General features: G+C 51.5%; 10 protein-coding genes across 10 annotated transcripts; 5 read left to right on the forward strand and 5 right to left on the reverse strand.

Annotated features, from left to right (window-relative positions):
• Positions 1 to 376: 376 nt before the first annotated feature.
• BGZ61DRAFT_480393 (acyl-CoA dehydrogenase/oxidase) lies at positions 377 to 1,825 on the forward strand (the record flags this gene model as incomplete). Its single annotated transcript, XM_046249185.1, has 4 exons — positions 377 to 672; positions 730 to 1,203; positions 1,260 to 1,368; positions 1,421 to 1,825. The coding sequence occupies 4 exons, from the start codon at positions 377 to 379 to the stop codon at positions 1,823 to 1,825; spliced, it is 1,284 nt and encodes a 427-aa protein (XP_046102043.1).
• Positions 1,826 to 1,948: 123 nt separating this feature from the next.
• BGZ61DRAFT_356928 (uncharacterized protein) lies at positions 1,949 to 3,558 on the reverse strand (the record flags this gene model as incomplete). The annotated part of the gene is made up of 4 exons (XM_046240831.1): positions 1,949 to 2,710; positions 2,764 to 2,898; positions 2,949 to 3,431; positions 3,502 to 3,558. The coding sequence occupies 4 exons, from the start codon at positions 3,556 to 3,558 to the stop codon at positions 1,949 to 1,951; spliced, it is 1,437 nt and encodes a 478-aa protein (XP_046102044.1).
• Positions 3,559 to 4,254: 696 nt separating this feature from the next.
• On the forward strand, positions 4,255 to 4,956 carry BGZ61DRAFT_455659 (uncharacterized protein). The gene has a single exon (XM_046246414.1). It carries the CDS (start codon positions 4,324 to 4,326, stop codon positions 4,876 to 4,878), a length of 555 nt encoding a protein of 184 aa, XP_046102045.1. The 5' UTR covers positions 4,255 to 4,323; the 3' UTR covers positions 4,879 to 4,956.
• Positions 4,957 to 6,124: 1,168 nt separating this feature from the next.
• Positions 6,125 to 7,487, forward strand: BGZ61DRAFT_495775 (beta-lactamase/transpeptidase-like protein; the record flags this gene model as incomplete). The annotated part of the gene is made up of 4 exons (XM_046250940.1): positions 6,125 to 6,224; positions 6,280 to 6,544; positions 6,601 to 7,291; positions 7,356 to 7,487. The coding sequence occupies 4 exons, from the start codon at positions 6,125 to 6,127 to the stop codon at positions 7,485 to 7,487; spliced, it is 1,188 nt and encodes a 395-aa protein (XP_046102046.1).
• Positions 7,488 to 8,043: 556 nt separating this feature from the next.
• Positions 8,044 to 9,369, reverse strand: BGZ61DRAFT_356926 (uncharacterized protein; the record flags this gene model as incomplete). Its single annotated transcript, XM_046240830.1, has 2 exons — positions 8,044 to 8,322; positions 8,530 to 9,369. The coding sequence occupies 2 exons, from the start codon at positions 9,367 to 9,369 to the stop codon at positions 8,044 to 8,046; spliced, it is 1,119 nt and encodes a 372-aa protein (XP_046102047.1).
• Positions 9,370 to 10,060: 691 nt separating this feature from the next.
• On the reverse strand, positions 10,061 to 11,718 carry BGZ61DRAFT_590196 (uncharacterized protein; the record flags this gene model as incomplete). Its single annotated transcript, XM_046256620.1, has 2 exons — positions 10,061 to 10,855; positions 10,927 to 11,718. 2 exons carry the CDS (start codon positions 11,716 to 11,718, stop codon positions 10,061 to 10,063), a joined length of 1,587 nt encoding a protein of 528 aa, XP_046102048.1.
• A 1,163-nt stretch (positions 11,719 to 12,881) lies between these two features.
• Positions 12,882 to 13,996, forward strand: BGZ61DRAFT_455661 (uncharacterized protein). The gene has a single exon (XM_046246415.1). It carries the CDS (start codon positions 12,959 to 12,961, stop codon positions 13,943 to 13,945), a length of 987 nt encoding a protein of 328 aa, XP_046102049.1. The 5' UTR covers positions 12,882 to 12,958; the 3' UTR covers positions 13,946 to 13,996.
• A 252-nt stretch (positions 13,997 to 14,248) lies between these two features.
• BGZ61DRAFT_507628 (uncharacterized protein) lies at positions 14,249 to 15,322 on the reverse strand (the record flags this gene model as incomplete). Its single annotated transcript, XM_046251920.1, has 2 exons — positions 15,076 to 15,322; positions 14,249 to 15,001 (listed from the first exon to the last, which is right to left on the reverse strand). The coding sequence occupies exons 1-2, from the start codon at positions 15,239 to 15,241 to the stop codon at positions 14,250 to 14,252; spliced, it is 918 nt and encodes a 305-aa protein (XP_046102050.1). The 5' UTR covers positions 15,242 to 15,322.
• Positions 15,323 to 16,301: 979 nt separating this feature from the next.
• Positions 16,302 to 17,133, reverse strand: BGZ61DRAFT_455663 (uncharacterized protein). Its single transcript, XM_046246416.1, has 2 exons — positions 16,879 to 17,133; positions 16,302 to 16,825 (listed from the first exon to the last, which is right to left on the reverse strand). Exons 1-2 carry the CDS (start codon positions 16,997 to 16,999, stop codon positions 16,320 to 16,322), a joined length of 627 nt encoding a protein of 208 aa, XP_046102051.1. The 5' UTR covers positions 17,000 to 17,133; the 3' UTR covers positions 16,302 to 16,319.
• A 7,761-nt stretch (positions 17,134 to 24,894) lies between these two features.
• BGZ61DRAFT_590200 (phosphate transporter) lies at positions 24,895 to 27,038 on the forward strand (the record flags this gene model as incomplete). The annotated part of the gene is made up of 4 exons (XM_046256621.1): positions 24,895 to 24,970; positions 25,128 to 26,442; positions 26,504 to 26,658; positions 26,715 to 27,038. 4 exons carry the CDS (start codon positions 24,895 to 24,897, stop codon positions 26,915 to 26,917), a joined length of 1,749 nt encoding a protein of 582 aa, XP_046102052.1. The 3' UTR covers positions 26,918 to 27,038.
• Between the last annotated feature and the right edge of the window lie 371 nt (positions 27,039 to 27,409).

Here is a 27,409-nt window from a genome sequence, read left to right on the forward strand (position 1 = left end):
GCATCCGACTAACTCGTGCTGTTCTCGATGACACCATCGGCTGAACAAGCTCGTCATGGATGCGCAACCTCACTGGATCCCCAATCCGAGCAAGCGCGTGCTGTCCAACATGTCGCAGGTCGATTTCATCCCCTCATCCGATAACGAGATTCTGGCGTTGATGAACGCAATAGATTGAGCGTATTAGCCTACTATCTCAGTTGGCAATAGTTCGTGATATAAAGCCTACCTGTTCTCCTCAACAGCGATATCCTGAATAATTTATTTTGACGACAGTCAATCACACAGCACCGTCAGATAGCGAAGCAGCGAGAACCTGCTCGTGTTCAATTGTCAATATTTACGTACTCGAGCTAAGCTGCAGCTGTCTTCCCCAATGGCTACAAGCGCCCACCCCAGCACCGACCCTGCGGTATACCAGGAGTATGAGGCAAAATGGTCAGCTCTACCCAAGGGCGAGAAGGAGTGGATCCAACGGGCCATCGACGTCGCCGAGGTGCTTGCCAAGGACGCTGCCGTTCGGGATAAAGAAAACAAATCTCCCAAGGCGGAAATTGCTCTGCTGAAGCATTCGGGGCTGCTGAAGATTCTCGGCCCGGCCAAGTACGGTGGCGGTGCGGAGCCGTGGACTGTTGGGTTCAGGACGATCAGAGAGGTCGCCAAAGGGGATGGGTAAGTCTCTTCAATTTTTGACGTCGCGAGTAGCTCCAGTGCTGATGACGTTTCAAGATCCATCGGAATGCTTCTCGCATACCATCTGATTTGGTCGACCATTGCGAACGTGGTCGGTTCTGCAGAGCAAGCCGACCGCGTCCAGAAAGAGATCATCTCGAACAACTACTTCGTGGGAGGCGCCGTCAACCCCCGTGACAACGACCTTACCATCAAGTCCGACGACAAGGGCCTTATCTTCAACGGCTTCAAGAACTTTAGCACCGGCGGCGTGATTTCAGATCTTACCGTCCTCGAGGGCGTCTACGAGGAAACCGGCGAGCACATCTTCGCCGTCGCGCCCACGCAGCAGGCCGGCATCCAGTTCAAGCACAACTGGGATAACGTTGGCTTGCGTCTGACGGAGTCTGGAGGCGTCAAAATCGAAAACGTATCGCTCCCGTGGGCGGATGCGCTGGGCTGGGACCCGGAGACAAAGAGGCCTGATCCTGCTATCCTGGGAGTTCCATTCGGAAGCATCTTTCTCCCGACGTAAGCAAAAGCCCTAGCATTTTTCAAAGACGACAATAAAGCTGACCGCTTAATAGTATCCAGCTTGCGTTTAGCAACTTCTATATTGGCATTGCCTGGGGTGCTCTCCACTTTGCCTCAGATTACACTCGCAAGAACACAAGGGCCTGGCCATATGGCGGTGATGTACGCTCCCATTCATTATCCCTTCAACATCTCGTCGCTAACCAGTCAAAAGAACAAAGAGGCTGCCTCAGACGAGTTCTACGTCCTGTCCACGTACGGAAACCTCTTCGCCCACCTCCGCGCAGCTACAGCATTGGCTGAAAAGGCCAACGCAGAAGCCACGGCCCTCTACGAGAAGTACTCGAACAACCGAGCAGAGTTTACGGCCAAGGAACGTGGTGAATTTGCCGAGTGGGTTGCAAGCACCAAAGTGGTGGCTACAGATACCAGCTTGCGGGTAACAGCCGGTGTCTTTGAGGTGACGGGTTCTCGATCTACAGCCAGCAAGGTTGGCCTGGATCGGTTCTGGAGGGATGTTAGGACCCATACTCTGCATGATCCAGTCGCATATAAGAATCGCGAGCAGGGTAGCTACTATCTCTTGGGCGAAGCCCCGGAGCCTACTTGGTACACCTAGGGCGGAGCGGTTAGGAGAGCATAGTATCTAATTTCAGACACCCCCAAGCGACGCTCAATTTTAACACTTGAATAACATGTCTCATTATACGTAAACTTCTATTATTATCGTATTGAAGTCGGCTCACTGAATCGCGCACTCATTACTGGATAAATCCACGTCCTCCACCTTCCGATCCCAGTCAAAGTCTGGTGGTACGCTGGCTTCATGTTCTAAGATCCGCAGGTGAGCCTCCTTGAACTTGGCCTTCCACCAATTCGCTGTCTCGACCCAGTCCGTTGTTACAAAGTCCTGCTGATACTCCAGAAGCATAGTCATTGTCGAGGTCCGCAGCTCGGCGACGTCGGTTGCCGCCCATGCAATCGAGAGGCCAATCGGGATGTATCTGGATCCTAATGGTCTAAGGCAAACGGATTCCTCCGCTATATGGAGCAGCTCGTTGATGCATGAAACAGACTCCCTGACCAGAGTGCTGTCGAGAGGGTCAAAACCTTGGAGAATCATGTTGAGCATCAGTGCCAGAGAGGCTGCCATTGCGTAGGCTACTCGGTAGCCGTGATTCAGTCGCATTGCCGAAATTGCTTCCTCGGGTGTCATGTCCCCGACGGGAGCCTTCGACCTCAGATGCAGCTTCCGGCAGTCAAACCGTAGCATGTGGTAGGTGGATAGAATATCCAGGTGATGCAGCTCGGGCTCTCGCAAGAAGTCTGGGAATCTAGCGAGGTTTCGCAGCCTGAGGCTGGGGAACACGTTGGCATTTTCCCGCTCCTTCTTCGCCTGGTCCGGGGGCTCAGGGCCAAAAGGTTCGGGGATTCTGAAATTGTCCATGAGATGGCTAAGCCAGGGTTGGAGCTTTATTCTAGGGTTCACCATACCCTCGATGATCTACACGGAGGGGTTAGTCGTGCGTGTGAGTGTTACAGGGAAGACGGTCATACTACGGGGACACACATGGTGACGATGATCTCGGTTTCGAATGCGCCTCGCCAGTTCCGAGTGGATGCCGCCTGGAGCAAATGCGACAGCCCTTCAGCGTGGGTGCTCGTGTTTGGATCTGTTTTGGCTATCCAACCCTGCAGACAGTGTCAGTTGTTTTCTCCCTGGTGGGTGCTAGCCGACGTACTTGAACAACCATGATCAGGTAGATTGCGCACATGGTATCTATCGTCGTCGACTGCACGGGGTCGTTGAGAGAGTTTTGAAGGGCATTCAAAGCACTTCCGTATTTGGACAGCGCCCATAGCTCATTCCCATCCGTGTGGAGGGTTGTGAGGGCGGTAGAGAAGGCATCGACCGACGCATCGAGGGCCTTGTTCTTCCCGAGGCGTTCTGGGAGGCGTTGGAGGAAGGTTCCGTAGCAGTTGATATCATAGCGCACGTCGGTGACCTGCAGCTTGGAAATAAAGACGGCAGCTATCGTACTGGTCCGGTTTCTCGGGACCAGAGCGAGCGGGTTCACCTGGACGCAGGTCTCTTTGGCTACAAGCGCCGTGGAACCCTGCTGCTCCAAGACCTGGACCTTGAACTTGTATCGCTGCTTGCCACCACCTACGCAGGGAATGCTCAAGCGCGTACATCTCGCGCAGGATGGCTTGGCCTGGTCGCACTGTGGCGGCGTTAGAGTGAGAGCGGGCGGGTGGATGGGTGAGGGTGAAGGTGAGGGATTGAGGTCTAACCTTCTTCTTCTGCTTACGACAGCCGTCACAACCTCGACCTGATGGCACTCCAGGCATCGTGGAAGCGCTCGATTTTACCTAAAGCAGTCAACTCACGTGCTCTGGCCGAAGTTGGATCACGGAGGGTTGTCTGATGCAGTGATGCGATGCCAACGCGGCCGGCTTTACAGCGTGGGGGCCCCGCAGCCTTTATTGAAACTCGCGAGGCTTCATTCCGCACCCCTGCTGACGCTCGGCCGACGTAGAGGGCTGAGCATGAGAGGGAATTGATTGGTGAACTCGCTGCGTATGACCCACTGGGGATAGCATCACAGCGGCACATCGAGCCTCCTTCGGCCTAGTGCGTGACGCCCGGTGTGGCCGATGAGGATGAGCACAAGGCTGGATCGATATCTAAGCCTTGCTTGTGCGACACGCTGATTGCTTCATCCAAACACTCGACGATCAATAAGCAAACCCGACGCTTATAATATCTTCGCTCGTCCAACGACATCCAAAAAGCACTCCTCGATGTTGCACATGCCGCCAAGCATGAGGCGGGGGCTGTGTAAATTGCGCTGTGTCAACGCCACCTGTCGCGACAATGCTCCCTAAACGGGAAAAATAAGTGCACGTCACCTCATAAGCAATCAGCCTCACATATTTTCTCACGCAACATGGCATCACTTGTCGAAGAAAAATACGCAGTACATAGGAGTATTTAATCGTGGCTTCGGGCCAGTTTTCGCAATCGTCTGAACTCATCTTTTTTTGTAAATTACGGCATCCCATCGCACCAAGACCAGCGCCTCACGCAAGCACCTCCTATCTCTCACAACCGAAATGTCTACCCCAGGGTCTCAAGTCTTTCTCCTCCGCAAATCACCAAATGACCCCAAACTCCTCGTCATACATCCCGACGGGTATCCCATGAGCGCGCCACCTCTCTATTCCGTCAGGGTCACGTCTAAAAAGCCCAACGTCACGCTCTCCAGGGGGTACATGAGTCCGGAGAACATCATCGGCTATGCAACTGTTCACGCCTTTTCAAGCACCAACGAGTTATCTCTTCGCGGCCAACCCATGTCCATGAAACAATCCATGTTTGGGGATAAATACTCCTTCACCGTACCGCATATGGGAAACTTCAAATGGAAACCGAGCATGTTTTCAGGATCCCACGAGCTGTATGATGGCTCGGGACAGAAACTGGCGAAATTGGGCTCCGGAGGCTTATTTTCATCTGAGAAGAAGCTGGAGCTTATGGTTCCAGGCGACGATTTTTTTATGGATCTTGTGGTTCTCACAGCCATCGCCGCCAAGGAGATAACGAAATTGGGAGAAAAGGTTGGAGAAGCCGGTGCAGAAGTTGCCGGAGCAGTGGTAGCTGCGACTTAGAGGGAGACGCGACGTCTGAGGAATGACCATAACTCGCAAAATAATTCAATGTCTTGCTATAGTGTACAGCTATTGGGCCCAAACTTATATAGAATTAGTGTTCCATGGGGTTTCGATACTGAATTTGGTGATTGTATTGATATAAGATGCCTCTATCACCCCCCTCTTTTCTTAAGAGGAGTTCTACGCAGTTTCCTGTTGCTGGCAATCTTGATAAGATCATCTGCGATAATTTCCGTTGTTGGCTTGTAGTCCACGCAGGTTCTATTGCATTGAGTTTCCTACATCGGCTAGTAGTCAAGATAACATAGCTTAGTCTGCAGCGATGAAATTCCGTGTGGAGGAGCCGCATAGACTGCTGGCTGTCAGTGAATCTGATCCTCTTCCAGCTTGACCACCAGCTCTGTGATCAATCGGGTGAATCGGAGATTAATGTAACGATCGCGTCCATTGCACAGCCTATGTAGCTTATTGTTGCCAAAGTATATTCCATTAAAAGGTTAATAAATTCCATTATTGAGAATTTTCAACGTGTTGATAAGACTTGTACTGAATACATTGAGGTTCTGTTTCTCTACATGACTAAACCAAAGCTCTTATATAAGAGTTATATTAACATAGGTATCAATAAGTCCAACCAGCTAATTTCGGAGCCTCGAAAATTCCGTCTTACTATCAATTACGTATATTAGCAATTGCTTTATAAATCAGATGTATATCAGAACGCCGCATAGACTTAGCTGTAACACGACCTTTGCTACAATAAGAGCAATACTGGCATAGTGATAAGTCTGACTAGCTAATCTATAGGCAGCGAAAAGTCTGGCTTGATGGGGATCACCGGCGTCGGTGGTTGTCTTACAAATTAGATGTAGATCAGGACGCTAGTTGAACTCGGCGGTGCCATCGGTCAGGTCACACCTTCTAACATCCTTCAATAGTTACTCCCTAGGTGGAGTGATCCAAGGTCACACCGCTTATTTGATTTTAGCCTATATAGTTACCATGCGGGGTATTGCGGTTCTTACTAAATTTCTAGTTAGAACATGAGTGAGTTTTAGTGTCTGTTCCTGGGTGCCTCGGTCCTCGGCTTGCATTAAGTATTTCTTATGTGTCAAGGAGCGAGATACATAAAGGCAATATTAGATGCTAGAATTTTACGACCTTTCAAGAACAACAGAGAGTAACCTAGCATCTGACCACTCCGCCAAAGAAGTCTTCTTCTTTAAGATATTATCTGCTCTCGATGGAGAAATTAAATCAAATTCTGAATAACTTCATGGCAGATGGAGACAGCACCAAGGACAAGGTTCTTGGCGCGTCGTTCATTGTAACCGATAAGAATAGTCTGCAAGCACATTTATGAAAACCTCGGAAGCCTCATTGCTGATATTAATTTAGAGATCTTGTATGAAGGAGTGGCTGGCCGAATAGGCAACGCTGTAGACTCGCCATCATTCAGTTCGGAATCTTCCGGCTGGATTGCCTCGATGACCAAAATCGTCACCGCTACGAGTCTGATGCAACTCTTTGAGAGGGGATTGATACATCTGGATGACGATGCCCGGTCGTTGGTTCCTGAGCTGGCCAACGTGCAGATTCTTCGAGGATTCAATGACGAAGACAAGCCCGTTCTGGAGAACAACACCGACCCGATCACACTTCGGTGAGCTACGCTGAACAAATCCCTTCCTTTCTGGTGCTGACAGAGGGGAATTCAAGGCAACTCCTATGCCACACGAGCGGAATGGGCTACGACGCCATTGACGCAGATCTTCAGAAATGGTCGTCCGCCACGGGACGGACTGCGGGTACACTGGACCAGACACGCGAGGGATGGAATACACCACTGAAATTCCGACCTGGTGAGTCTTGGCAATATGGCAGTAGCTTGGACTGGGCGGGTCAAGTGCTTGAGAAAATCACCGGCCAAAGCCTCGGGGAGTACATGTCGGAAAACATTTTCAAGCCGCTGGGCATGACCGATACAACTTTTCGTCGTCAAAAGATTGCAGAGAAAGTCTCCGGCCGCATCATTGAGAGTACCTACAGAATTCCAGACGGGACGCTCATTCCGGGCCCTCTTCCAGTGTCGGAGGATCCTCCACTTGACGGTGGTGGCGCGGGACTCTTCTCAACAGCCCAGGACTATATCAAATTCCTGCAGGCTGTTGTTGCAGCTGGCGAGGGCCAGGGTACTCTTCTGCGCAAGGAAACCGTCGATGAGATGTTTCGACCACAGCTCAGTAAAGCTCAACGGCAGAAACTGCAGACATTTCTGAAGGATGCCATGCCATTTCCTCCCGATACGCCAATGGACCACGGAATCAGCGGTGCCATCAACACGGCTGATCTGGAGGGGAAACGAAAAAAGGGGACATTGACTTGGGGTGGAATGAGCAACGGTCAATGGGTTAGTGACTCCGCCTGGCATGCCGTCTGCCGCCGCATAGATGCCTTTATTGACATTCTCCCAGTGGATCGATCGCGAAATTGGGATAGCTGCTGTGCTCTTCGTTAGCCTCCTTCCCCCGTATGACGAGTCTGTCAAGAGGTTGTATGATGAGCTAGAGAGGGTCGTGTATGGAGATCTACTTCCTCGCTCCTAAAATGCCGGCACGGATTTACCTTCCGAACCCGTCAATGATGACATTCTCTCCTGTTTTAGGTGCTACTATATTCAAGCTGGTCTGAAATCCCCATGCGTAAGACAATGTCTGGATATATCACTGACCTCTGGATTGGCTGAACTAACTGAAAGATTCTTTACTCTCTGTAATTCCTGCCCATTTGGTAAAGTTATACTAGTATTGCATCAATTGATTAAACCCTTCCCAATATTAATTCTTTCGTAAGGGAATTTATATTTTCTTTATATTTTAGTATTTGCTATTTTGTAACCATGCACACTGGAAGTTGAATAGCGCACGAAACGGAATTGCAACAAGCGCACAATTCCGGGCTGGGGAGGGGATTTGTATTTGGAAGGCAAAGGGAGCAAAAGGAGAGTTGACTAAGATAATAATGTTTCAATAGATGGCTTGAATTTTAATTAAAGATATATTTTACGAGTATAGTGGCTAAGCAAAATCCAACTCCTAGTTGTGCCAAATGTTTCCTGGTGAAGGCATCTGAAAACTGAACCGAAACACAACAACCTGCTCACTATTGCACCTGCTCATGAGCAATTCCTTCATTCACGCACACCGTACCTTCCGGCACGTCCTGAGGAAGAGCCCACCCACTATTGCAGATACCAAACTTCTTGGGCGTGAAGCAGATAAGCGCCCCGGAGGTCGGGCAGGGATCCATGCCTACAGCCCAGTAAGGCCTACCACTACTGGACGGCGCAGCGGAGGGTACCTGGTTGGAAGGAACAGCAGTAGTAGATGGCTTGCTTGACATCGGGGCAGAAGTCACCTTACTGGGGGGCTCGGCAGAGCACTCCTCGCTGGAGGGTGCGGCAGAAGTCACCTTGCTAGATGGGTCGGCGTGAGAGGTCTTTGTATATGCCGTGGTGTAGAATGTATCGGCAGCTGGGCACTTCGCCTGATCGCTGGCGGGAGGTTGCTGTCCCAGGGTCGCTGTTGGAGACGCGACAGCGGAAGTGATGAGGGTGCTGACTGACATAGAAGCAGCCGGTGAATTCACAGATGAAGGTACAGCAGAGGGTGTCCCGACCGATCCCGGCGTCGTGGGAGAGGGTGTAGAAGGGGAACCTGGCTGGGAAGCGCCGCCACCAGCAGGATCCTTAAAGACAGGCTCAACTCCAACCTCACACCCACCGTTGCTTCCTGGAGTGACCGCATCATGGACTACGCCATAGTCTCCGGGGTCTGGGAAGCCAAGGACACCATTATCCGTGGTGCACTGGCCGGCGATGTTGGCGCGGAAGATGGGGGGTAGCTTGTCCACGAACGATTGATCATCTGTGCCGCCAACGACCTTGATCGGGGCGCACACCATATACATCTCTCGGTTGCCGATCTTGTTGAACCAGGTCCAGGCGAAGATTGCATTGCCGTTCTTCATTTGCTTGGGGATCGGGATGTTGAACTGCCGGGTGCACTCCGTGCCTGAGTCGTTGCCGCATTGCGGGCCGTTCTCACGACCATGGGGATCCGTTTCCGTGGTGGGGATATTTCCCACGGCCTCCGCCGGGCATCCTCCTATCATGCTGTAGATGGTGTGCCAGGCGGTAGGCTCTGAAGGGGGAGTATCGCCGTAGGCAATGCTGAACTGGCAAGATCCACCGCCGTGGACGGCGCTGCCCCAGAACCGGACCAACTGAGTCGTCCCTGCGGTCACAGTCGTAACCTCCTCGATGCCGCTCATGCCTTGGCAAGGCCATGGAAACTGCGCAGTCAGAGGTCCGACTTGTGCGAGAGGCGGGGTGTCGAGGTTGTAGGGGTGAGGCTCGATCATAACGACATGGGCGCTTGTTTGTCCGACGAGGGCCAGAGCGGCCACCAAAGAAATTGAAGTCCGCATTTTCGTAGTTTGAGGGTTCGGAAAATCGATCCTTGATAGAATTCGTGTATTATATTCGACTGCTGATGATGGTTAACTTTGCTGGTTGTGTGAATTGTTGTGGTGGTTGTGGTTGCGTTGAGTTGATGGTGATACAGAAAAACTTGGCAGAGGCAGCCATGGCCAGATACTTATACCACGTCCCCGGCGTCAAATCAGGTAATCACCATGGTGCAAGGAGTTTGCTCTTTGTTTTACCACATTCATTATCCGGATACAGCATTGTGATGCTTTGTTCAATGGCTCATGAGAGAACAGGGTTGACTGAACAATCAAACAAACGACACAGCTCTAGGTAACAAGGAAAAGTGGGCGGGAACATCGTTTGCGCAAACAACATGTTTTTATGTGCCACCAGGTTCCTTCATTGGTTGTGATTGTTTGTATCACACCGGTAGTGACTTTGACGTTCCGTACGAAGCAGCAGTCCATCTTTGCTCACTAATCAATCAACCAACAAAGCCAAGCCTAGTCACTATTGTAGCAACATTCCACGCTGTTCCCCGTATCTTTCAAGCTCTTTTGGCAATTTACCAACTATTAATGATCTAAAATTCTATTCACGTGCGGAGAGATTTGACCGCATTGTATTGCTCGCCAAGTCCAGGTTTGATAGTGAGTCCCATCCCTTGATCCCATACCTCATCATATTCTACACTAACGGTGTATTCAAAGTTGCATCAACGCCGTACGTCCACGAGTATACTTGATTCTGTGTCCGCCCAACTCGGATGGTCCCGTTCTTCCCGCACCCGGAAAACGGTTTGAACCCAAATACGGAAAACAAGGTTGCTTCTCGAAGGTTCGTTGTTCCCTTCTCCTGCAGCTCGCTAACCCCCCGCATCACGTCGTGCCAGGTGTATTCATCCCGGTGCGGATGGATACTGCAATACTCGATCCGCAAAATCTCGAGCGTGGTGGCGTGGCGGCGGATGAAACTAGCCAACTTCTCCGGATCAATGTGGCCGCAGCTGAACTCGACGTGACGCAAGCGCACGAACCTCAAGTCGTCGGGAATAGCGGCTACAGTGGACATTCCGTGTGCCTCGAAAACAAGCTGCTCCAGCCGAGGCATGCTGGCGAGAACGAGGCCGAAGTGCCCTCCTTCGATCACATCGTCGCGCTCCCAGGGCATGCACTCGTCATTGATAGAGAGGTGTAAACGGGTCAGGTTGGAGGCGAGTCCTAGCTGGGCGGCGAGTGTGTCCGGAAAGGGAGAGACACTGTCGAACAATCTGATGGGCAGTCCGGGTTGGCAATTCTCTTGAATTATGTCCTGTGAAGCATCGACCCGGAATTCTCTGAGCTGGGACCGAATTCCTGGATTCTCAAGAGCTGCCAGGGCAACAAGAAGACCCCGGGCCTCACGCGCGATGGAGCGCACCTCAGGAAAATGAAGGTATTCCCCAGGGACCACTTCGCCATGACTGACCAAACCTTCCCAGTACTATGCGTCGATCAGACCTGGATTAGCCATCACTTCTCAAAGGTCGTGTGTAAGCCCTAGAATTGACTCACAAGTACCGGTTCATTCTCCTCCGTCCCAACTTCGTGCCCATAGGGAGGACCAGATTGCCGAATATTCCGCTCCAATTCATCGTCCAGCCAATCCAACGTCAACATGTTCTCATACGTACGGGGCATTGGGCTCCCCCATGCTGCCCACCAGTCGCATCGGGGAGGAAATGGCGGGCGCTCTTTGCGCTCGGTACCGAAGCGTCGCCACATGCGAACTGTCGGGCTGGACGAGTCCTGGCTCTGGGCACCAGACGCGGGGGCTTCGTCGGCGGTCCGGTTTGTGAGTACCAGGCTATGAAGCCCATTCATCCGCGGCAGCGCATTTTTGAGCGCTGTGAGGTCGGCGTGTGTCCTTCGGTTGTGGTGATGGAGCTTGAACACGGACATGAACAGCTCATGCAGCGCCGGGTCCGGAGCCGGGGCCCACCTGCGACCGGGAATATCGAACGGCGCTTCTCCGGGGAAGTACGGCTTTCGCCGGTCAGGCCAGAGCACTTCTTCCGTTGAGGCCGCGGCCTGGAAAACTTTCCATTCGGACAAGGATGGCGCCAGTGTTGTATCGTCAATGACCAGCTCGCGGACGCCGCCCAGGAGGAGTTGGTTTGCCGCGACAAGCTGGAAGACGTCCAAGTCGAGTGGATGGCAAGACAGATAGAGGACTGGGAAAAGCAACGGTGAAGCGGCTTGGTTGAGTCCCCTGCAGCTTGCTCGTAGCGATTGAAGGGCCTGGCCAGGCAGCATGGAGAGAATCCCGCCGAGGATCTCCGGCGGCAGGTCGAAAATATTTGCCATATTTGAACCTTTAGGGGGAAAACAGTCTTACGGTCCAGCAATCGACATACTTTCAACAGCGAAATCCAATCCGTTGATGCTTGAGAGAGGTAACCGGAGAGAGATGGCACGCAACGGCATTGCCAGAGATCCGAATGATGATATCTCGGAGTCGCCGTTAGGCATCGTCAGCTATGACGCCACAGTGGGGTGCGAAAAGGGGTGAACTAAAAACGATGGCAATAGACTTTCTCTACAAGAATGTAACCATTGTTAGCTATCATGAAAGGGACGGTGACCAAAATCACGATTATTTTGGAGAAAAGTGAGGCTATTCAGACAAGTGACACAGGGTGAGACAGGGAAGTGGTGGGTGGGGGTGTGCTATACTTATAATGGACATCACTGCCAAAGTGGGGAAAGCTTGTTTTCCATCTTTGGTTTCTTATCAGTCACTCTCCACATTTGTTACGGCCCATACAATTCATGAGGTGCCCTATACTTCCCTCGGCGAGATCAGCTGCTTCTGTAGCGTTTTATCGTACATTTCACCATTGACGAGAGTCTGGTACTAGAGCCCGAACATCCAGCAGAAGGGTTGTCGAGAGGGGTAGGAGCCAAGTTAAATGCGTCACAATTATGTCATGTTAGTTAGTGTGTTTCTAGGACAGGTGTGCCACTACATACACGATCCTGTTTCTTCTTATCTTGATTTATCAGGATATTGAGAGAGCTTATCCATGATGCCAACGAAAGCCGAAACCCAAAACGAGCAACTTTACCCTCCGTTCATCTCCAACATATGGTGAAATCCAGGATCCAAATTTAACCATATGTTGGACAAGCAGCCTGAGCTGAGAGTATAGGGTACCCCAAATATGATTGCAGCCAGGGTTAATTAGGTCCGTAATCCAACACCATACAAAATTCTTCGCCGCGGCTGCGGTTAGCGGTATGAGAGGGCCCACCTCCGGTTGGACAGACATAAGCTACCTGCATTAGCGTGTAAGCATCGTCAAAGTTTCTGCCCAGCAGTCTCATGTTATGGTTTAACTAATTCCTAAAGCCGAACAAGATTGAAACGATGTGGCAAGAGTATTATTACGTCATGAAAAAACATGGGAGTTAAACATATAAAGCCCGGCAGCTTTGCCAGTTTGCTTTAGCATGTCTTCTCGCAATCACACCTCTCCAGCACCGCGATCTTGAGTCTTCTTGGCTACTATCAATTCACTTTATACTAAAAAACACACTGCACAATATGGCTGATCGCTACGTTGCCGTCCACGAAACCGCCAGCGGGCCTGGTGATGCCCGCCCTACCGCCATCCAGATCATCAAGGATGAGAACCTCGAGGGCAAACTTGTTGGTCAAGTTGCCCTCATCACCGGCTGCTCCTCTGGCATCGGCACCGAAAGCGCCAAGGCTCTCTATCTCGCAGGAGCTACTCTCTATCTTACCGCTCGCAACCTCGCCAAGGCTCGAACTGCGCTTGGTGAGTTGGCCGATAGTGACCGCGTCCATCTCCTCCAACTTGATCTCGAATCCTTCGACAGCGTCCGCTCTTGCGCAGCCGAATTCCTGTCCAAGTCTTCTACGCTGAATATTGCAATCCTCAACGCGGGTGTAATGGCGACTCCCGAGGGACGTACAAAGGATGGCTTCGAGACGCAGTTCGGCACAAACCACTTGGCCCACTTCCTACTCTTCAACCTTCTCCAGCCCGCACTACTAGCTGGTGCTACCCCCCAGACACCCTCTCGTGTAGTCGTCCTGAGCTCCGTCGCACACCGTTTTGGCGAGGTTAACTTCGACGACGTCAACTTCGAGGGGCATTACGATGCGATGGCCACCTACGCGCAGAGCAAAACAGCAAATCTCTGGACTGCCAACGAGATTGAACGTCGTTACGGCGCCCAGGGCATTCACGCATGGAGCGTCCAGCCCGGCGCCGTGCAGACAGACTTGATGCGGCATACGTCCTCGGACGCGCAAAAGGGACTAGAAACCGACGACTATCTAAGCAAAATCATGAAGAACCCTCAGCAAGGCGCCGCCACAAGCATTTGGGCTGCTACTGCTGCGGCATTGGAGGGTAAGGGGGGAAAGTATCTGGAGAACTGCCAGATTGTGCCTGAATGGGAGCCATCGTTCGGTCAATGGGGTCCGGGATACGCACCACATGCGTATGACACGGACAAGGCGAAGAAATTGTGGGAGAAGTCTGTTGAGTGGGTGGGCTTGTAAATATTAGTCGGTTTCTCCATAAGACGTTATGTTCACCAAGTACCAAAATCAGCTATATGAAGCGTCGTTTTGTTTGTTCTGGCTCGTGACTTACTGTTCTGAACGTTAGATCGCCGTGGTGCTCATTGTCCGTTTGTGTAAGGCCTGGGGACCTGAGCTGAGACGCTACTGATTGGGTAACGATAAAACTTCTGTCCTTCCCATAGACGATGTGAGGAGTAAATATATCATAACCTCTATAAGTTTCATGCACGATTTACTCAACAGGTCATCTTCTAAACGTAGAACAAACTTCATTAATTAGTCATTCTGTAAACTCTGTCAACAGCCTGGTCTGGCCTCTTTTCAACCGCCAGTAGTTTGTAGCTACAAGAATCTCAGGGCATCCCCTAACGAGCCTTCCCCATTTTCGCAGAAATGCTTCGTTGATTTCCCAACCCCTCGGGTCCCATGCTTCCGTCCACACGATGAGAGAAGGTTGCTCGCCAGGGCCGGTGCTGTCAAATCCAAGAAGGTCATAACATAGATCATCGTCGTCAAACATGCCTTCTTGCATGCCTCGGAGGACGTTGTCTCGAAATATTGGAAAAGGGAAGAGATCAATCCATGGGTGATGTGGTACCGTCCTCTGCATGTGGGTAGGCCATAAGCTGCCTGGACAGTTATGTAAGGGCACAGGTAGGTTCCCTAGATTCGGACCGATCTGGCCGAAGGGCGAGATGAACTCATCGCGGCAGAAAGCTTCTTTCGGAAATCCAATCAAGGTGGCGTTGTCTGCTATTGCGTTGAGGACGTTGAGCCGAATGGTGATGTGTAAGCTCGAGGGGCGTGAGGAGTGAAGAGAATAATCCTCGAGGGCCTGTTTCATCAGATTCAGGATGCGCTCGGCTTCGCCGGGGTAGTGCAGAAGGAGGAGACCTCCATCGCCAAACACGGCCTGCCGGGCGAATAGGGCCCCTGGACCATTGAGATTTGGGCAAAGATTTGCCGGAGGGTTAGTTGAAGTGGAAGAAGCTAGGTTGCTCGACCCGGCTATGGCGGCGGCTTTCCTCCTGCCTATGGAGAACAAGTATGAGGAGTTAGCCTGTCTACGTTGGGTATAGAGCGTAAGCCAATTGCAGAGTACTTACGCCACGCTCTCTGGTTCAGACGATTTTGTCGTTTCTTTCTCTCTTGTGTGCCCGTAACCCCTGTCCAATCGTCGACTTCAGTCCTCAGCTCTGGCAAAGGGCGGACTCGCTGCACGCCGTCGAAAACGTTCACGGCAGTGGAATCCGACGCTTGATCTTGATCCATGGATAATTGGGCCACCGGCACAGAATAGCTGACGATCAGGAACGTGGGGAAATGAAGTCACAGACCCGGTGAAGTTGAAGGGCGATGATGTTGGATGGGAAACAATGGGGCGGAGTCGGTCGAGATGACGTCCCTTAAGTTATCCCATGCAAGGTAAAGTGGGCAGCCACTTAGCGGCCCTCTCAAAACGAGCTAATGCAACTGGATTATGCTTTAGACCCATTCGAGTAAGTCCAAGCTCGATCCCGAGGATGGCAGGACAGCTCAACAAATATACGTCGTACACGACACCTGAGTAAATACGATTTGTAGGTACGATGTGCATCACAGATCGTATTGTGGCTGGTTTTTCGGCTCCCGCGGATTCCGTGGATAGTTCCGGATCTAAACACTATTAGTAAAATCTCATGGGGAGGGAGTCAATCTGATGAGAATATGACATGACGTAAAACGGAGACAAATTGCGGTGTATGGATTGATCTTGATATATTCCCCTCCCTCTCAACACAGTACAAGACCCAGGTCGATATATGTAGTAAAACATATACCGTGCTCGGCAACGACGAAGCTCCGGCTCAGGACCGTTATAAGGCTTCGCAACGAACTCAAATGCTCTCTTGTAGTCCTGAAAGCCTTAGCCACACGGACGTCCAAATAAAGGAACTAAAGGAGAATTCAAGACCCAGATTTAAGCCTCCACCCAACGAGAAATTCTACGTGTCAAACGTATCATCGCTCGAGAGTCGCATCTTGACCTCCAATCGTGTCAATGACAGCGGTTTACTCATGTCTGTTACATTTTATTGCCTATCAGTATGGTGTAATCATTGTCCATTGGGGTCTCGGAGATGTTACCGTTGATTCTCTATCGATTGGTGCCTAGCCACCCTCGCGTCCGAGTCGCTTCCCGCATGTAGTCAACTCCACATTGTAGTCCGCATCTTTTATCCCGGTATCTTGAGTTAAGGTAGTGAAAGTGAAAGTGAAGTCTGCACACCTGCAAAGTCCGCTGAAACCTAATCTGTGGGATAATGTAAAGAGACAACTGCAGAAGAGCGCCCAGAAAATACACCAGAAATTATACAGTTTGGGACAGATCGATTCCCCAGTCCTCCCTCTCAATCTCTGTAATCAACTCCGCAAGCTCGGCGTTAAACCCTTCCCTTGGGCGGCCGCGTAAACGCTCCCAGTTCAGACTAGGACCTACAACCGGAATTCCTGTAGTGAGCATGGGCACCATTTCACCCATTCTGTCCGCTATTGACAACGTACAGACCTTCCAGCGGCCCAGGTCTATCATTGACCGGACACACTTGCTAACGTCGGCAAAACTTACTCCTGAGAATTCCGGGGAGTTTTCTCCTGGGTTATGGCGCGTCAGCCACCTATCGTTCTCCAATGCCAGGTATCCAAAAGAGAGAGAGGAGGTCATGATTTGTATCAAATATGGCCGAGATGGATAATAATCGGAGTCAAGTACTCGTGTGGTAGCCTCTAAGTAGTTCTGTCGATGCGACTCCATCTCGGAATTCATCGTATCCCAGACTCTTGACAAGACCGCCATACGCCTTTGATCAAGTAGATCTGCCCTAAGATTTAGCTTAAGTTGTGACTTCAGTCAGATTCAATAAGCATACCTAAGATTCGCTCTGGGAACTGAAGGTGATAGGTATTTCCAGGTCCGTCTTGCCAATATGAAATTGGAGTCCGTGTTTGGCGTTGGATGATCGATGATAGTTTCTTGAATTCCGATCTCATCTGCAATTTCCATAGGACCCAGAGCCATGGTATAGCATCTTCTTTGAAGGACTTGGGAGGCGCGAAGAATGATACCCAGACTTTTGCCTGCTCAATAGGTTTCTCTCCCAAATTCTGGCCGTATTGGTGAACCCAGACCAAGAACTGCACAAGCACACTCCATTCGACCTTGGACGGAATTTGGGATGTGTTGTCGAGCATTACATGCATCAACAAGCTCGATACGCCTTCATCATTTGGACTGGGATCAGTTGACAACCCGGAAGTTGACGTAGCTGGTTCCTGGTTTTGACCGTATTCAGTCTCATGGATGTCGTCTTCAGCTTCAGAAGTGCCACGTTCTCTGCTCGTGTCTGAGTCGTCCATTATAGATTGGATCGCGGAAGGCGAGGCGCGGAGTCTAGCCGGCAAAGCACACTGACCCCGGTTGTTGACAGCATCATCAACCACAGTGTGACGACAACGGCGCTGGCGACGGCATGCGGCGAACGATAAAAGCGCGGTGCTCTGCTGACCAGACGAGTGGTCTTGGTCATCACCATAGGAGTCCCTGCAATTGATTGAGGCTAGTCGTATTCCGTACGGCAATTGTGACAGGAAGACCGGTCCATCCGTAACCTCGACAGTGACATGCTTGCACGCAGGGCGGCCGTGTGGAGTAGAGCAAGGCTCAATCACACAGAGAGTCTGTCCATCATTTGTAACAGACACTCGGTAAACGCAAAACTTGAGACTCTCCGAGTCTGAGTCTCTACATGACGCCAAATTCACTGTCTCAGCGACGAACACACTTGTCTGGAGCTGAAAGTCGATCGTGATCGGCGAGTCGTCCGTCATCATTTCCACATCCGATGGGTAAGTGGAACAGTAAGCCGAGGTCAGGAACCCCATGAACTCTTCAGTCGGCAGTTGCGTTGCTGCGTCCCATTCCTCATCAGACATAGACTCAATGACCTCGATGGCTCGGATGATAGGTGAGGGATTCTGGGGGCGATCAGCGTTGTCGGGATTCATAGACACGCTTACTACCGGTCTATCATTCACAGAATCGGTGGGCTTGGGGACTTGGAGTAGCTGTCCGTTTTCGAAAATGAGATCGTATTCGCGCCCATGTGTGCTAGTGGTGCACAACTCCCGAGATTCAACGGTTTCGGTGGCTTGGAGTGATTGATCATCGTCGTCAGAGGAGTCAGTGTGCGCGTCATAATAGCCCTCAGATGAAGCGCAGGCCTGGCCTACACCAGCAGGCTCGAGCGAGTGGATAGCCTTTCTAGGGATCAGTCGACGAGTAGACTGCCACGCTCTCCTTAGAGTTGAGGGGCCATCTTGTCGACTATTGCAGTCCAAAACTGTGGGTTCGAAAGAGGTTTTGGAAGGTTCCCTTGATGTCAAAGCACTCTGACTCTTCTTTTCAACACTATGTCGCCCAATGCTTAGGATTGAACTCGTCTCAACCTCGAATGTGGCTTGTTGTAGCCTGCTGCCTTCTAGTCTCTCAAGGGTCTGGCCATGTTTCAACATGTCCTTCCTGATGAGGTCAAGAAGTTTGTGCGCTTCCGATTGCCTTTTGTGAGTTCGCATTAGTTCAGATGTGGCCATCTTTGGAAAATCGTGGAGGATAATTCTTGCCATGATTCAGACGTTTGTACGGATGCTAAAGTCAGTGCCAGATGAAGGTGGGCTTGAGCGTGTTCAACATCTTTGATCAAGCCTCCAATTTGCTCCTTGCTAAGGTAGAAGCCAAGAGAGTTCTTTGACCGTGAAAACAGTTTCCGAAGACGACTAGAACTCGTTTGACGTAACGCATCATGTCTGTCCAACAGGGTAGATGCATCATTTCTCACTCGAGACAGCTTGGTATTGATATACTCAACAAACGGGTACTCCTTATCATCGTCTTCAATGGGGATGCTATGGATGCGAGGGGACTGTTCCAGGGTATCGACGAGCACTTTCTGAAACTAAAATCACATATGAGCCAAATCTTCTGTTAGCTAAAGGGGACACATACGCAGGCCACTCCATGTAAACCGTCGCAATATCGCTGCCAGTCTTCTGGGGCATGTTTGACCGCATTGCGAAATCTGATAATTTTTTGTGTGAATTCCCATATTGTGAGGATACTGGCGGCTGCGCCAATTGCCTCGGCCATGGTGTTGATGATAGAGCCACGTGTGGGGCCCGTAAGTGAAGACTTCATCCTGAAGATAACACCCAATATATAGGCAGCAATGCCTTAACCCGACGAATCAATACCGAGACATTGGCAAGCTTCTGCGCCGTCTTATGAATGCCAGCGAATTTGCCTTCTAGTTCGCCTCACCACAACGTCATCCAAGCGGGCCATTCCGGGTTACAGATGTCACCCCCTCTCGGCTGCATGGCCACGTAAACAGCGTGACTAGTGGAAGTCGTGAGGTACCAACCTACAGTGGGTTGAAAAAGCCATGTTTTCTACCAACCATATCCTACATGCTCACAACAAATGGGATGACCCCGCTTCTATCGTGGCTCAGTTATCGTGGCTCAGTTGGCCAAAGCCGCATTCTGCCCTCAGTCGGGCGGAAACAGGAGACCGGCCCCCTTGCGGGACCGACGAGGCATTGAGGAACGGATTAGAGTTGGGCATGAGCCGGCGGGCAGCAGGTATCAACGATAAAATCCTGATGTAAGCCCTGTGTCACATCGTCACGCAGAAATCCCGTGTATAGAGGCCCCCCTCGTTCACAACGTGAAGACTTTCTGAACCTGTTCGTAAATTTACTTTAGTACAGCCACTTTACTAAACTCAAGAAGATTTGGCAAAATTGTATAGCTTCCATCGATTACTCGAAATGGAACAATATAGACACCGATTCCAGGCCAGAAAAATTGGCCCAGCCAGCGCTCACGCCCAAATGAACCCTGCCGCCCGCGCACGCCTCCGCACGGTCGACTGCATCTTGCAATATTCCTATCCATTTGAGTATAAATAGGGCTTCTATAACCCTGAATTAATGGATGAACAGCCTTCCCAATTCACATCATTTTGACCAGTAACTCCTGCTATTGAATATAGCAAATTGCGCATCCGAAGAGGTCACTTAAAGTTTTCGGATAGGAGTTTAGATCTGACTGCGAAAATCAAACACAGTTTAGTTTTGACCGATAAATTCTGTTCAAATACAGCGATGACAGTGTACGAAAAGTAGTTAATGATCAATGGGATGGGTTAAAAGGCTCTGATATGTAATTTGAGCTTGTTTAAAATAATCTTCATTTGTTTTGGTTCTCACGGACTGTCGGGACTTTTCCGTGTGCGTATCCAGATTTTTCAACTTTACTATAAGACGATATCGCCAATTGAAGCCCAATAAATAAAATAAGTATATTACTATGAAGCTATGCATCTAATCAAATTAAGGTTTGAACCTGCAAGGTGTGGTCCGAGTTGATGAAAGGAAATAGGCCAGAGCCCCCTTCGTTCCTCAAGGCTTCTTTGCGCAAACCGCGACCAGTTTGCCTCTCTTGTTAGATGTAAGCCTAGAATAGACGGTCGGCTAACTCCGTCGTATTATAAAGTATGTTAACGACATCCTAGAAGTAGTCGGCTGAAGGCGAGGCTCGGCTTGGCTGAGGGTAGTGCCAGCTATGATCAGCGGATGCAGCTGCAATTCAGCATTGGCCTTTTCATACTCTACACTTCCTTCGATGGGAGCCTGATACTACTTATCGTGTTTGATTGTTTATTTCACTATTAGCAAGCGTCTCAATCAGGACCAGAATGGTCGAACACACAGGGGCTGAAGGGGGGATGAGTGAGGGTAAAGCTTAGGAGAGTTGACGTTCCATTCTCACATGACTTTTGTTTTAAAATGTTTATATGGGATTTCTACTCGAAACAGTTTCGGTACACTGTGCAAAGACATCCATTACCATTCCCCAACAAGCTGGCCGCTTTTTCAATTGGAGACCAATCTTTCGAGTCGAGAAAATATTATCCCTACGACGACTGAATAGTAGCAGAAAATCAAATCAAAGTAGCGTCACGTTGATATGACTAACCAAGAGGCTTTCCGACGTTTCGCACGTTCAGTCAGCCAAGCGCGGCTCTTAACCCAGCCCAGTTGAGTATTGAGTACCCGGGCCAGTCAGTGAGAATGGACGCTCTATTCAGATTCGTCTGTTGTTTGCAGTGTTATTGGTGTCACGAGCGGTCTGTCGAAGCAGAGACGCCTATCCGGGAGTGGACTTTCCATCATCTCTCATATTGAAAAGTCATCATGCCAGCAACAAGAACTATCGTCGGCTCGATTGACGCTACGAGCCCGGCAGCAATCCCATACGCAACCCAATATCCGATCTCAACCGCATCGGATTATTGCCTCAGCCTTAAGTGCTGATAGGAGACTCTGAGGAAGGCTGAGGCAATAATCCGGTGTGGTTGAAATCGGATATTGGGTGGCGTATGAGATTACTGTCGGGCTTGTAGCATCAATCGGGTCGAGGACAATTCTTGTTGCTGGCATGATGACCTTTCAATATGAGAGATAAATAAGAAGATGATGTGTAAAGGAGGAAAAAGAGTCAGGGCTCAGCTTCTTGAGCCAACTGCTTATATATTCATACGAGGTTTAACTTTTTCAAGTAGAAAAGCCTGATATTTGGTCATTGAGGTAGAAATACTTGAATTGTGGATAAAACTGTATTTTTTGAACCTTATGCCGGCAACTTGCTCACCTTGAGGGAGCAGACAGAAGTTAGATTAATTGGTGGGAATGAACAGATTCTTTTGGGACACATCCCTCCTGAATAGGAAGACGAGAGAGCAAACAGATTCACGTGTGTTGCTATGAGTGGACTATGATCGGTGTGCCACGGACTGATTGGGCGTGTGTCAAAGCTCGGGGGACCTTGTCTTGTGGTGACTGCCTTGACAGGTTGACATGACCACTCACGGTGGAGTGGAGGCCGCCAAATCTGATCTGCAATTGAATTGTAGTTAATCTTAAGCAAGCAGAGAACCCAATTGCTGGGTGGGAGGGGTAAGATGTCTCCGGGACATTCTGGGTTGGAAGTGCCTGTCCTAGGTCGGGCACGTGGACGGATTGAAGACGCCCCGCGGCACTCTCTACGGACACTGTTCTATAACGAGTAAACGGGCACGATGATCTTGAGGGTTGCTCTTGACCGTAGAGAGTGGCCCGGATCTCTCCCCGGCTTGGCCCTTGATGTGGTTCGTCAAATCATCGGCATACGACACAATCACGGCCGAAGACACTGGGATACCTGGGTCGCCCGCTCTTCACACTTCGTGCAATGCAGCCAAGCAAATCTCGGTATACAAGAGAAGCTAAAAATTGAGACGTGGCGGTGATTCTCAACCTTGATTGGTGTGTGTCGCTGGAGGTGGCCTGTACCGCCAAGAACAACGGCCTTGGCCGCGAGGACATCGGTGGCGAAGCTGGCGTGGGTCGGGATGCATGTGCATTTAAGAATGCCTTGGTCCTTTCAGGTTGAGCGAAAGCTGCTCGGCTCTATCCAGATTGGTCTGTTGTTTCCAGTGTTGTTGGTGTCACGAGTGGTCTCGAAGCAGAGACGCCTTATCCGGGAGTGGGTGACGGAACGGGGCTGAGAGCTGCATACCTTAGGTGAGAGCTGCATGCCCGAAATACGCCTGGTTCCGTCCATTTTCTAGAAGTGCAGACGGATCCACTCAGCCACGGACGGGGAAGCATGATATCGATGCCGGAAAGCATGATGGCAAAGAGGCAAAGGGTCATGCGCGATGCCACAACTGCCAGTCGGAATCTTAACCACCATCACCGTCGACTCACAGCACATACGACCATAGCTCTTAGAAAATACGGGATCCCGTCCGCTCTCCCCTAGTCAAACTGAGAAGCGGCGAATTAGTACTCGGGTCGGTGACGACCGGGGAATCCTCGCTGTTGTATGTTTTTGCCCATTTGGATTTATCTTTTTGGTGTTTCTGTGTGGTTAGTGGAAGCAATGAGTAATGCCGAGAATGAGAGTGAGAAGCTAGAACGGGAGGCCCAACCGGCCAGTGAAATCATACCATGTAATTGGTGCACATAGCAGAGTACGCTACGGCTGGCCTGGCCTGAACTACTGACCCTGGACTCGCGTCGCTGTTTCGGGCGACCGAGATCGACGGCGAAAAGCTGATGGTCGCAACTGGTATTTCTTGCACTCTCGAAAGCGTCAACTCATCTGCAGCCGCACAACAGCGCCGCCAACGTGGGCTGAGCGACGCCTCGGGCTGGCTTGCGGCTGGTCGGGGAGGCAGACTTGGCAAAGATGGCCAAGAGAATAACGACAATGCCAAGAGCGGTGGGAGGAGACGGTGCTGAGTATGCCGGACAGGACTGAATTCGACTCCATTCGACGCACCACGTCGGGCCAATGCCTCAGAAAACGGCGACCCGGAGGATGAGCGATTGCCTCCAGGGAGAGAAGCGAGGGTCACTCCCAGGCGAGAGCCAAGATGCCAAGGCCTTATTTATCAAGCTGGGCTGGCCCGCGGGAGCAAATGAGTATCTTTGGCGGCCTGATGTCGCGAATTATCTGATATCTGACCGGGGTCGTTTGTAAGGGGTTGAGGACGAACCGACAACTCCACGTGGGGCCATGGCCGATCTCATTGGTCTACTCTACCCCGGTCGTCCACGGCTCCGGAGGCTCTCCGTGCGACATCTCGACGACATGTCATCGACCCCGGCGAGCTCACTGAAGACTCGACCTTGGCAAGGCAAAATCAACGCGCACGTGCGTAGGCTTTAGCATACAACACGGCCGAGAGAACACTGTCTTTCTTCCATGGTGCGTTTTTCGTACCCCGTACACGTACAAGCTGCTCCGCATGGAGAAGCCTCGCCGGAATTGGCATCCAGCATGCCCGTGCCGTTGCTACCACCTTTTGTGTTGCACCGGGCTTGATCCACCTTGGTTCGTCGTTGGACTCGTTCGTTAATCTTACTCTGACTGCACGCGGCCGGCGGCCACCGTGGTGTTGACGACGCCGGGACACGCGTTGTTGGCTGTGAGTCTGAGGCCCAGGCCTGCCCCGGATCATCACACTCCCCTTTTCCCCCGCTGAAACAAATTCAACCACTGCTATCTCTCATGTCCTCGAATGGCGCAATTAGTATCCCTCCCGGTGGCATCCTCGGGTCATCTCATCCACGCCCAACCCGTAGTCTACACGCGCATCCAACACACCTCCGCGCACAGCCCAGTCGCTGTCGTGTGAGCACTGTCGATCTCCACGCCAAGGCGCCTTTCAACCTGCCTGCTCCCGAGACTCTACTGCTTCTAGAGACAATATGTCAGGCTTCCGTCGTCCACTGGACCCCTTCCTGTTGGGTGGGAACTGGCGCCCCGTCCAACAGGCTTGCGCCATGCGAGCACGAGCGATGCCCTGTGTGCCGCAAGAGGTGCCAAGGGGTCGATCTTGGCGATCCATCTCTGTGCCCTCTATTCCCTATGTCGTCCGAATGGGTTCACCGAGCCCGAACGCCTCTTCCTCAAGGCTCCTTGGCTCTGGGCTTACGCCTACTAGGATGGACTGGGAACGATCCCAGCAGGTGCGCCAAGCCCGTCTGCTACCAATGACATCCCCTGGGTCATCTACACTTCGGGATGCAGCCACAAAGTGACCCCAGAAGCATAATGATAAGCTTGTTTGCCAAGACTCTATTCTCCACCTGCAACGCCGCTCTGTGGCCGCCCGTTCATATAAGGTCCTGGCTTCATCGTGCCGTTGCAACAGCTTCTCCTTTCGAAAGCAAGCACTCCCCCTTCCCTTCATTACCTTCCTTTCCAGAAGCCTCTGGTTTCCATCCGAGGACCACGTATAATAATCTCTGCTGGGACGCCCTGCAGCACCCGCTATAATGGTCGTCCTCCACCAGTACGACTACATCTTTGCCATCGGCACCATCTTCGCGTTCCTGGACGCGTGGAACATTGGTACGTACCCACATAGAACGCCTGCATCCCGCTGCCGGACGCCACACGCCGGCTTTCCTCAATGGTTATCTGCTATTCGCTCTACAACTGCTATATGCCACTTACATGCATCAACTTCGTGAGCCATCACCCGCTAACCACCAGTCTTGATCTACAGGTGCCAACGATGTCGCCAACTCCTGGTCCACGTCGGTCTCGTCCCGATCCCTGTCCTACATCCAGGCCATGACGCTCGGTTCGATTCTCGAATTCGCAGGATCCGTCGGTGTCGGTGCCCGAGTCGCCGACACCATCCGAACCAAGGTCGTCGACATCGACCAGTTCGAGTCCGATCCCGCTCTTCTCATGCTTGGCATGATGTGTGCCGTTGTTGCTTCCTCCATCTACCTCACCATCTGCACCCGAATTGGTCTTCCCGTCTCCACCACCCACTCCATCATGGGCGGTGTCATCGGCATGGGCATCGCTCTTGTTGGCGCTGACGGCATTCACTGGGCCGAGTTGGACAAGGGAATCAGCTCCGGTGTCGTCTCCGTATTCCTCGCCTGGATCATAGCACCCGGTCTGGCCGGTGCCTTCGCCGCCATCATCTTCCTCATCACCAAGTACGGCGTCATGCTCCGAAGCCAGCCCGTCTGGAAGGGTCTCTTCCTGGTCCCCATCTACTTCGGCATCACCGCCTCGCTCCTCACCATGCTTATCGTCTGGAAGGGTGGTTCCATCAAGATCAGCTTCACTGACGCCGAGACCGCTGGTATGATTGTTGGTGTCGGTGCCGCCTGGGCCTTGGTCATCGCCACCTTCCTCGTCCCCTGGCTATACCGCCTCGTCATCAAGGATGACTGGCAACTCCGCTGGTACCACATCCCCCTGGGACCCCTGCTGCTCAAGCGCCCCGAGCCCCCTGCCCAGCCTGAGGGCGCCGAGGGCGGTATCCAGAACTTCTACGAGGGCCACCTTACTCGCGAGGAGCTCAACGAGCTCCGACGTGCCGGCCGCAACGGCAGCGACGAGTTCGAGCGCGCCGACGACGAGAACAACACCAACACTGAGACCAAGCAGGCCTCTCGCGACGACTCTGCCGAGCACACTGATCCCGAGCCCGTCGAGCGCAAGGAGAAGAAGAGCATTGTCGGCCCCAAGCCCGACGGCCCCGTCTACAGCCCCGCCGTGCTCTTCTGGTACCTCAAGTTTGTCTTCCTCCAGGGTGTCGACCAGGACATTGTCCACCTGCAGAACTCCAAGGGTGTCCTGAGCGGCGATCTCGAGGAGATCCACGCCAACGTTCCCCACTACGACAACCGCACCGAGTACCTCTACACCTTCCTCCAAGTCATGACTGCTGCCACTGCCTCCTTCACCCATGGAGCCAACGATGTGTCCAACGCCATCGGCCCCTATGCCACCATCTTCCAGATCTGGCACACTGGTGTCCTCAAGGACAGCAAGTCTGATGTCCCTGTATGGATTCTGTAAGCAAGCCATAGCCTCTAACCAGCATCTCACGAGTCAATTGCTAACGTTCCGCCACAGCTGCTTCGGTGGTGCCGCTATCGCTCTTGGTATCTGGACTTATGGTTACAACATCATGCGCAACTTGGGTAACCGCCTGACTCTCCACTCTCCCTCTCGAGGTTTCTCTATGGAATTGGGATCCGCCGTCACTGTCATCCTCGCTACCCGTCTTAGTATGTCCCCCACAGCAATTCCAGTCAAAGCAAAACTTGCTAACACTCTCGCCCAGAGCTCCCCGTCTCCACCACCCAGTGTATCACCGGTGCTACCGTCGGTGTCGGTCTATGCTCCGGCACCTGGCGCGCTATCAACTGGCGCATGGTCGCTTGGATTTACATGGGCTGGTTCATCACCCTGCCCGTCGCCGGTATCATCTCCGGCTGCCTCTGCGGTATCATTGTCAACGCTCCCCGCTGGGGTTATGAGGGTTAAGCTTCTCCCTCGGAGTTTGAGCACTTGTATCGTGACTATAGTAGAGGGGACGGTAGGACCTAGATTGGTTACACAAACCTGAATATTTCATTTTTACTATTACGCAGAGATCATGGCTCACGAGCTAACTCATGTTTTTAAATGTCTCTAATGAGGCGCCTAATGAAAATTATACTAGTGCTCATGTCTCTGGTGCCATTCTCTCTCGTGTGACGCTATGTCGGAACTTTTGACATTGTAAAATATTATGTGGCTCTTTTTCTTTCATACATATACATTCTATTGTTGATACTATTGTTGGTGTTTTTCTTTGTTTAACTGTTGAGCTTCTAGTCCCCCCTCTGGGTATGTGTGTACTAGGACACCCTAACCTCTTGAAACACATACATTCATTGACTCGACATGTCACTCGGACTACTTGCATTGAATGTACAAGACACTGGGGCCAAACTCATCAGTCGCATAAGTTGACGTGGTGAAATCCCTTCACCC

The sequence above is a fragment of the Ilyonectria robusta genome, assembly GCF_021365365.1.
Source record: "Ilyonectria robusta strain PMI_751 chromosome Unknown BGZ61scaffold_15, whole genome shotgun sequence".
Classification (NCBI taxonomy): domain Eukaryota; kingdom Fungi; phylum Ascomycota; class Sordariomycetes; order Hypocreales; family Nectriaceae; genus Ilyonectria; species Ilyonectria robusta.

What these genes read in the sequence shown, in the direction of transcription:
- BGZ61DRAFT_455659 (XM_046246414.1), top strand. Translation starts at nt 4,324, where the DNA reads ATGTCTACCCCAGGGTCTCAAGTCTTTCTCCTCCGCAAATCACCAAAT.
- BGZ61DRAFT_455661 (XM_046246415.1), top strand. Translation starts at nt 12,959, where the DNA reads ATGGCTGATCGCTACGTTGCCGTCCACGAAACCGCCAGCGGGCCTGGT.
- BGZ61DRAFT_455663 (XM_046246416.1), bottom strand. Translation starts at nt 16,999, where the DNA reads ATGAGATCGGAATTCAAGAAACTATCATCGATCATCCAACGCCAAACA. An exon ending in GTTCCCAGAGCGAATCTTAG is followed by an intron (nt 16,826 to 16,878) that starts GTATGCTTATTG and finishes ATCTTAGGGCAG; the next exon opens with ATCTACTTGATCAAAGGCGT.